Source organism: Castor canadensis, chromosome 9 (genome assembly GCF_047511655.1).
Source record: "Castor canadensis chromosome 9, mCasCan1.hap1v2, whole genome shotgun sequence".
Taxonomy (NCBI): Eukaryota; Metazoa; Chordata; class Mammalia; order Rodentia; family Castoridae; genus Castor; species Castor canadensis.
Genome location: NC_133394.1, coordinates 116,402,876 through 116,412,527, shown reverse-complemented (window position 1 = coordinate 116,412,527; position 9,652 = coordinate 116,402,876). Strand labels below are relative to the sequence as shown.

The 9,652-nt window shown below is 38.2% G+C and overlaps 1 protein-coding gene across 1 annotated transcript; it reads right to left on the bottom strand.

The window, feature by feature from the left end:
• Nucleotides 1-386: 386 nt before the first annotated feature.
• Commd8 (COMM domain containing 8) lies at nt 387-9,127 on the bottom strand. The gene is made up of 5 exons (XM_020158433.2): nt 9,012-9,127; nt 5,955-6,110; nt 4,829-4,981; nt 2,329-2,484; nt 387-1,296 (listed from the first exon to the last, which is right to left on the bottom strand). The coding sequence occupies exons 1-5, from the start codon at nt 9,075-9,077 to the stop codon at nt 1,276-1,278; spliced, it is 552 nt and encodes a 183-aa protein (XP_020014022.1). The 5' UTR covers nt 9,078-9,127; the 3' UTR covers nt 387-1,275.
• Nucleotides 9,128-9,652: the final 525 nt, after the last annotated feature.

Genomic DNA, 9,652 nt, shown 5'->3' with positions numbered 1-9,652 from the left:
TATTGACCCACAAGGACACAAGTAGTAAATCGACAGCCACACTAAGCAACTATTTACTTCAGTTGATACATTTTTCTCAATCAAAAGTCACTGATGAAGTAGTATGTTGAAGAACACTGTGGCCTGAGTACCTCTGAAATAGTTCACACAGCAGCATTAGAGCAGACGCACTGTAAGTAGCACTGTTTAGACCAGTCAGGCACTTATAAAACTCTCAGCCTACCCTCACCTGTATGAAAACAGCAAAAATTGCTCTAGACATCTCAAAGAACAGTCTGATGCTTTAGCAGTCCTTAAAGTGTGCAAATCACAGGCATCAATTAGTTATACATTACTGACTCCTGATTTATGCGGAAAGTCATTTGAAATAAAGTGATAGTCAAAAATGAAACATGACACTTTTATTTGCTCATGTTTATCTTTAGTCAGCTGAGGTTAAAAATGGTTTTGTTTAGCGATGAATCTGTTAACATCTGAAAGTGTTAAACTCAATGTTAAGAATCTGTAACAAAAATGGACCTGCAGATAGTCTTACCTGACATTTGAATAACAATACACACACTATATGGTGGCATCTACTCTTCTTATCACAGCATAGTCTCCCCATCACACATGGAAATGCAGGAACAAAAATATTTTCATTTTTCCATGTTATAGATTTTACATACCACACTTCATCAATTCAAAATTGTTCACACAAATTTAGATTTTTTTTCCTATTCTTGTCTAACAAAGAGTTTTCTCTACAAAATTTTACATTTTACAATCATTTCTTTGAAATATGAGAAAGATATGGAATCTCCTGAGTTATATATGCAGCTTATACATTCTTTAAAAAAAGTTATTTCTAAATATCACAAATTAGTTATATATCTGTAATACACGTCCTTGCTATTCACATAATTATTTAAGCAAAATTCAAGTATATTTGTGCTTTGCTTGTTTACATTACTTTAGGACACATTTTTGGCTTTCAATAAAATTGTTTACAAAGATTTCTTACATATTTAATAAATGAAGACAAAAACAACCATTAAGAAAATATAAACTGCTACTATAGCTTTTTTATCTTTCATTTTATGCAGTTCCTACCAACCACATAATTTCCTGTTCTTTAGGGACACTGATAGATTGTCATCTTTGTAATCTTGACACTGCTGCTTTCTCAGCCTGGGGTAGCAGTCAACCGTGGCAGGGCTTCTGACATACAGTGTTCACTCTACCATCTCCTTCATAGCAGGGAAATCTGAGAGCACTGCTATTCATAATTTCTGGTTATTTCAACTGCAGGACCACCTTAAAACACAAATTGGGTGGGGAGAGGAGAGTGGGAAATAAATATCAGGTTATACAAGAATAAGGCTAAATTATGTGCTAAATGCTTTGAAATCTGATATGGAGAACTATTAACAAGCAAGTACAGTGCAGAGTAACTGGCGGCACTTGCCTGCCAAGACCTGTGTCAGATCAACCAGCATCAACAACAGACTCAGGCATACAAATTTCATATGTTTAGCCCCATCCAAAGGCAAGCCAGGCTTGAGCTACCAGTTTGGTTACTGGGCATGAAAACCAATCATGGAGGCAATAAAGTGTGTGAGTAACTGCAGAGTATTAGGAAAAAGGTGACATTTATTAGAGTTTCTAAAAGGGACAAGTATCAAGAAAACTAATAGGGGCCAGGGAGGTGAAAAAACACTAAGCAGATAATAAAGGAATACACACATAACAAAAGATAATTGTTTTTATTTCATCCTCACAGTAAGTTTCTTCTGTTTAAACATTATGGAGTGCTTACTGTCAATTTAGTCACTGATTTGTAACTGTAAAGTTTTTAAACATTCATCAATTCTATCGTCTCAACCTGATTTTGTCACAATTACAAGTCGTATTTTATCTCCTGTACTTAGAAGACTGCAAATAATTTTGTACCACTTGTCCATTCAAAAATACACCCCTTTTCTCAGGATCATAGATATCACAAAACCTCTTTATAATCAACTAATTTCATGGCCCCAAATTAAAAAAAAAATTATCACTGATGAGCACTGAAGTAAAACAAATCTAGCTGTTAGAGTAACATTATTACTTTCAAAAACAGCTGACTAGTTATGCCTAAAATTAAGTAACTCAAAATTAAGGTTATAATTAATTCAGAACCTAAAACTGTAAATCAGAACATGTCCACAGACTATTTTCTTTGCTTGACATAAAATATCAGAGAAATGAGAAACATTAAAAGTGAACCTTGGGTTTTTCTTTTATTGCTCTAAGGGTACAAAGCAAAACTTAAGACATTTAAACTATATGATAAAATAAAACAAATACCTTATTAGCTGCTTCCAAGGAATTTATTAGATTCTGGAGTTCTTCTTTACTCATTTCCACAGAGTAAGGTTTTACTTCACCATTTTCTTTTACATCTAGATGAAGGCTTAAAAGTGGCATTTGTAAAGTAGCAATCTTGTCACTAGAAAGTGCAAGCTGTTTAAGATTAGGAAGAAAAAAATTAATAAGTAGTAAAATGAACAACATTAAGTATGTGCCACAGCTTAGTAACAGTCCGTTTTAAAAAGTATTAGTTTGGTGTCCAGTACTGGGAAAGGAAGAAAAAATCAATTACATCCATGTCAAAACAATACACATTCATATTTGAAGAAGAAAGGAAGTGAATACAAGAGAGGAAGTAGGTGGGATAAAAGGACCATCAGTGGGCAGTCTTGTGGAGAAGCAAATATCTAGATCTGAATTTGTCTAAGATGCTCTTGTTTCAAGGATCATAGTCATTTTTTAAATCACAAAGTTCTGGAAAGTACTGAATGCATCCAAGGCAGTGAGAAACAGAATTCTTAAAAAGGTTAAAAATACCAAGAAGATGACACTTTATATATAAACATAAAACTTAGAAATTAAGAAATTTAATGCATCATCAGCTAACAACTATTGATAAATATGTTATCAAGTTACCATCTTAAATTAAAGCCATCAATATAAACACTCAATGCATTTTTTTTTCACTTCTTAAGAGTTTGTCTCCAGAGTACATGTATCATGGAGAAATCTAAAAATCTAATACAGTATTAACTGTACTAATACTTTTTGAAACAAGCAATGTAGCTTCAAAGGGAAATTAGTATTCTTGGAATTTGAGTCAGACAACCCTCCATCTTTCTCTGGAGTTTATCCCTTTAAAAAAATACTTGTGCAATGGTAAGTGACACTTTACCTAGCAAGCAACCTCCGACAAAACACGTGAGGCACAGTGGAATCAAACCCTAACATTATCTTCTCCATTTGCTCAACCCACAACAAGACTCATATTATCACCTTCCACTGATCTATATTATGAATAATGTCCTTCAATATCTCCCATAAATGGTTTTCCAGCCTAGGCTTGGCTATCACCAGAGATGAGGAGTGGGCTACTCAAGAAAGGGTTAAAATCATTTCCAGATACTCAGTTGTTAGGTTATTCCCTAGGTTGAATTCAAACCCATCTACTTACAAATAACATATCCAAGCCCTTGCCTTCGTCTCTGGAGTCACTGCACATACATCTATTCTCCCATCCAAATGACTGTTAGTCTTTTTAAACTAACTGTCATATTTCTACTAGGTTTTATCTTTGCAAGATACATGGTCTCATGTATTTCAAAGCAATTATCATGTACCATGATTTTACATTCATGGTCATTTTCTTCTGGTGGGGTTCCAATTTGTTTAAATATCTCTTAAGTTTGTTGACCAGAACTAAGATTAAACTATCAAATATTTTATTATTGGAAACAGCACCTATTAGAACTATCCATTGCTTGAAGCATTGCATTTCTACCAATAAAACTTAAGGCTGGATCAGTATCAATTAAGGTAAACTTTGGCAAGCCAAAGCAACTAATTATTTCCCATACATGCTATTATTAGCATCTCTCCCATCTTTCATACTTATGAAGATATAAAGTATTTATTTAAATGAAAAATCCCCTACTTAGGTTATCATTGATTAATTAACTTTGCTTCACTTGGTCCATCAGTGTAATAAGCTGTAAAATAATTTTAAGCTTTAGTTTTGTCTATTTACTACATCTTTAGCTTTGTATTATCCTCAAATTTGGTTAAGTTTCATATTCATAAAAATGTTAAAGAAGAGCTGAACCAAGACAAAACTGCAGAGACCTTGGCTAACACAAATTCATCTGTTCGGGGTTGTTATCTATCCAGTTTTGAACCAATCTAATTGCTATTTTCCCAACTTTTGCCCCACTTAATCCAAAGACAATATGAGACAATTTATCCATGGCCATGCTAAAATCAAGAAACAGAATACATTTGTTTCCTCCTATTTACTAGTCTAGGTACCTTATAAAGGATGGAAAGTTGGAGTAAAATTGCTCCTTATCAGCCCTACTGATCAGGACCCTCTTTTCAAAATGTTTTGAAAACTGCTGCTTTAATTACATATGATAGATTTTCCTCCTAGCAATTAACATTACATTTACCAATCTTGAGAAAGCTATAAAACTCTTAAAAACTCTAGCCAAAGATATGTGTTAAATACATACTATTCCACAATTTATGATACCCACGTCTTAATGACTAAAGGTCTAGTTCAGCTTATTGTCAATGCAGTGTTATTACACAAGGCTTGGATGCTTGTAATGTTCTTATGTCCAAGTTAATGCAAAAGGTATCTCTTAAATGATCTTTGATATTTCTTTGGAATGACATATTCTCAAAATAACAAATTTTAGATATATATTATAAAAAGAATATTTCTACATCCAAAATAGGAAACCAAAAAAACCCCAAATACTCATAAATACATTCTTACCTTTAACTGCCAATCAAAATCCTGTAGCTGTGCAGAAGAAATATCAACTATTTCTCCCAACAGAGTCTGCTTGATTTCATCTTTCCTACTTTTCAGGCATTTCATGATAGCTTCTTGATGCAATGAATTCAGCTGATTCAATTGCTGAAGTGTCTATCAAAATAAAAATAAATGGTCAGAAAACAAATACAAAGGCCACCCAGCCAAAAAATGCAAAAATTTAATTCCATTCTCCTTTCAAACAACTTTTTAAATGAGAGTAACAGGAAAAAAGTAACTATGAAAAGGAAAGATGAAAATGACTAACCACCAAACAGGTGTTAACAAACATCTATGAAACAGAAAGGGCTGAAACCCCATCTCAACCAATAAATCAAGTACAGGTTTAACACCTGTACTCCTAGTTACAGGCAAAACACGAGACCCTATCCAACAATTAAAGTAAAAAGAAAGGCCAGAACACTTGCCTAGCAAGTGCACAGACCTGAATTCAAACCCCAGAACCACCAAGAAAAGAAAAAAAATGTACAGGGTTCGGAGTACAGCTCTGCAGTAGAATGGTAGATGTCCTACCTAGGACACAAGAAGCCTATAAACAAACAAAAACTTAAAATGTTAACAACTGTTAATCATGGTAATGGGACCACAGGTATTGATTACATAGCTTCCTGTTTTCTTCTGTATTCTTTAAATGTTTCATAATTTAATTTAAAGAGTAAAAATAACTAAAAACAAAACTGCAAAACTCCAGAAATTCCACAATCAGCTTTCTCACTTACTTAGGAGGTTTTAGTTGTTGTATAATATAGACAATACTTACTGATAATAATGACCCTGTGTGAAATAGTGCTCTAAAGGTCAATATTAAAGAAATCTGGGCCTCTTTTTTTTTTTTGGAAGCACTGAGGTTTGAACTCAGGGGGGCCTCATGCTTGCTATGGAGGCGCTGTACCACTTGAGTCACTCCACTAGGCCTTTTTTGTTGGGTATTTTCACAAACTATTTGACCAAGCTGGCTTCAAATCGCCATCCTCCTGATCTTTGAGCAGCTAGGACTATAGGTGTGAGCCACCAGCACCCTGTAACATTATTGATTATTAGGTATAGAAATTTGGAGTGAGTTTACCTCTTCATGGGATAAATTTTTACCAACTACAGCTTTGAAAAACTTGGCAACATCTTCCACAACATGCTTCCATTCTGTTGAATTCCAAACACTGTGATAATCCTGATACACAGGATAAGCCCGGCCACAGATGCCATCAATGACTTTGTGAAGAAACTGAACAGAAAAAGAAAGAAATTAAGGAAAATTACAAAGCGTCTTCCTTGTACCAAACAAATGTTAGAGGTTCCTGATATCTGCAAAAGAAGCTAAGCTGAATATAATTTTTAAGATTCTTATTAGTTAAAAACTAGGACTCTACAAAAATTCCAGGCTATTATTATGTCCACCTTCAGAAGCTAAAATGATTTTCAAGGTACACTGTTGTTTTTCCAATGTGCCTGAAGGAAGACAGTAAGTGTAAAGGTTTTACCTCAGGATCCCTCCACGTATTTATATCAATAACCAAAGGAAGAGTCTGATGGTTGTATCAAAGTCCTTTATTGAAGCTCAATAAACTATTTTGCTTCGCCTCCATTTTCACAACCTTCACATTTATTTCTTTTGCTCCACTCCAAGAAAGCTCGCAGTACCATTCTTTCCCTTTTTCACATTCCGCTCCCTCTACCCTACCTTAATACAAGTCATGGCGATCCTAACCCATGCACAACTGAACATAAAGACTGAATTTGGGAATGACACTGGCTAGTACGAATCCCAGTTCCACTATTTTCTAGTTTTACTTAAATCTCTGTTTCTGTAAAAAGAGGATATCATCCAGCCTCACAATTTCCTATGAATTACTGAAGAGTAAGTGCAGAGTACATGGCACATTCATGGCATGTACAAGGTAGTTAAACAGCACTAGCCTTTCTTGTTCTTATCAAACTACTGTTCCCATGATCCAAGCCTTCAATACATATTATTTGAGAACCTACTGTGCCAGAACCATTGTAGGCAAAGATTCATGATTATCTTTCTCAGGAGGCATCTAAGCGGCAAGTCTTCCAACTCTCATCCTCTGGATCATTTTCCACTTTGAGCAGTCACTCTTCCCCTATTACACCACACGTACCAGAACACAGGAGAAACTGGTGACTTTCACTTCCATACAGTGGCTAATGCTATGACAAATAGCATTTTTATGTACCATAAATCAACCAACATACTCAATATTAAAACTTCTCTACATATAGCCCATCTTATCTCCTACACTCCCCCCATGCTAAAGCAAATCACAGAGCTCAAGGTGAAAAAATTAAAATGCTATCTTGTTTTTTTATTCATTCATAAGCGTCCTGAATATTTTGTTGCATTTATTAAGGCAATGGAAAAACAAACAAAAATCCCAACATTTATCATTTATGAACCGCTAACTAGGTACCAAGCATTATACTGATCCTCAGTACCATCCTGAGCTAAGTATTGTGATTATTTCTGTTTTACAGATGAGAACACTAAGAATAGGTCCTACTATAATAGAGCTTTACTCTCTCAGAAAAACACAAAAATATTAATAAATGCAATTCACAATGATAAGGCTATATCAGGCATTTAAGCAGGTGGAATGCTGTACAGGGAGGAAAAAAGGTACAGGCTAAGTCTTAAAGGCAAACAGGAGAGAAGGGCGTTTCCAGTAACAAGCAGCTGCATACATATACACAGGATCAAAGTGTAAACCCACACCGCCCAGTTTGGGGATAGTGGGAAATTATGGAGATAGAGGAGGATGAGAGGAGACAAAACTGGAAAGCTCAGTAGGGACCAAATTATAAAGGCCTTTAGCACAATACAAAAACCCTACTCACATATTTGCATTATTTGCAATAAAAACCTACTCACAAATTTCCATAAATTTGCCAACAGGTTGGGAGACAAAAGAAGAGAGGGTGAGACCAAAGGCCCCATCTTCAGTTTACATGCAAAAGATTACGAGGAGTTACATCGTTGAGACCACTCAAAATGGAGGCAGTAAAGAAGCAAAAGAAGTCAGGTGTGGTGAGGCACTCCTGTAGTCCCAGCTACAGAGATGGAGGAGGGTTGAGGCCCTCCAAGCAAAAGTACAAGACTATCTGAAACGCAAAGTAAAAGCAAAAGGACTAGGGGTGGTGGTAGAGCACTTGCCTATCAAGTAGGAAACCCTGAGTTCAAACCTCAGTAACACCAAAAAAAAAGGAAAAGAAGTGTGGAAAGAACGAAGTCAAGTGACTGGGAAGAGTGGTAGTGCTACCAAGTGACAGGCGGTTACAGGAATGGGTCCAGGGGAAAGAAGAGCTTGCCACTTCCTGGCTGGCCAACCTCAGACCAGTTACTCCGTTCTTCTGCTGATATTTCACTTTCCTACTTTTAAAGCCAAACAAAAGACTTGGCATTTTCTTGACTGTGGCAGGAGTGCAACCAATTCTCTTATGTCCCCATCTCTGTCTCTCTCACACACACACACACTCTTTCTCCTCTGTAAATGCAAACGAGAAAAGAGGGCTAAAATCGGGCCTTTTATGAAGGCGCTCCAGCGGGACACAAGCTGTGTCCTAGTCCCCATCTCTCCTCACCCCATGGGACCCTGACCCACACAGATGGCCATGGAATTTCACCTGGCTGACCATCTGAGTGTCACTGCCTTACCACATCCTCCCAGGCCTGGAAAGCACCTCCCTGCATTCCAGGTGTCAAGAGCTTCTCACCTGGAGTCCCTGCTAAACGAAGTCGCCCAGTTATTCCAAGTTTACTCCTGACCGCCCTCTGGGGGAAGCGGGACCTGCTCAGGTCCCCTCGGTACCTCAGCACCAAGTAGAGCCAGGTATCCAGGGAGCGACCCGGAGATCTGTGTCTAATGAAAGAATGAAATGTAACGTGCCCAGGCGGCTGCAGACTACTGACTCCCGCCGGACGCCTTCCCCGTCCGGGCGCGGGGAGCCGGTGGGCCGCCCGCATCTGCACGCAAAGCCCAGGGCAGCTAAGCCGAGTCGGGCCTGCGACGTGGCCGCCCCCGACGGTCCCTAGAGAAGGCAGGGGCCGGCCGCCCGAAGCCGCAGCCCTTCTTCTTCCCTTTGTGGGGCCCGCGAAGTGACCCCTCACCTGCGCGCCCAGCTCAGGGGGCAGCTTCTGCAGCCGCCGCAAGGGCGCACCCTCTTCCGGCTCCATCCCTGCGTGGCACGGGGCCTGGGTCACGTGACCGGCCCCTTCTTTCGCCGCACGCTGGCCCACGTGACTCTACGGGGCGGGGCCGACGGGCAGCTACCCCTTGAGATGTACGCATGCGCAGAGTCCTCCGCCCGCTGCCTTTCCCCGGGAGCAAGTGTGGTCTTTACACCTGGGTGGGACGTTTCATCCGGGCCTTGCTGGCACTCTGCAGGCAGAGCTACGAGTTTCCCGATGCAGCTTGGATTTTTGTTTCCAATTTCATTGAACTCTGTTTTCACGTTTTAGAAAACCGTTTAATAAGGACAACCATGCTCAGAGCATTGTCCCTGTGTTTTGACTTGCAGTCTACAAAAAATACCCTGATTTGGAAGATAAACTAGATTGACTTCATCCCCACCTGGGTTGTACAGTGGAGCACATAAAAACACAAAAAGCCCAGTTAAATGTAAAATTTCAGATACACTATTTTCAGTATGCCCTAAATATTGCATGGGATAGATTTAAACTAAAAAGCTATTCATTGTTTATCGGAAATTCAAATTTAACTGGATGTCCTGTATTTTTTCTGGCAACAC

What these genes read in the sequence shown, in the direction of transcription:
- Commd8 (XM_020158433.2), bottom strand. Translation starts at nt 9,077, where the DNA reads ATGGAGCCGGAAGAGGGTGCGCCCTTGCGGCGGCTGCAGAAGCTGCCC. An exon ending in CCCCTGAGCTGGGCGCGCAG is followed by an intron (nt 6,111 to 9,011) that starts GTGAGGGGTCAC and finishes TTTTCTGTTCAG; the next exon opens with TTTCTTCACAAAGTCATTGA. An exon ending in CCTTGGAAGCAGCTAATAAG is followed by an intron (nt 1,297 to 2,328) that starts GTATTTGTTTTA and finishes TTGTGTTTTAAG; the next exon opens with GTGGTCCTGCAGTTGAAATA.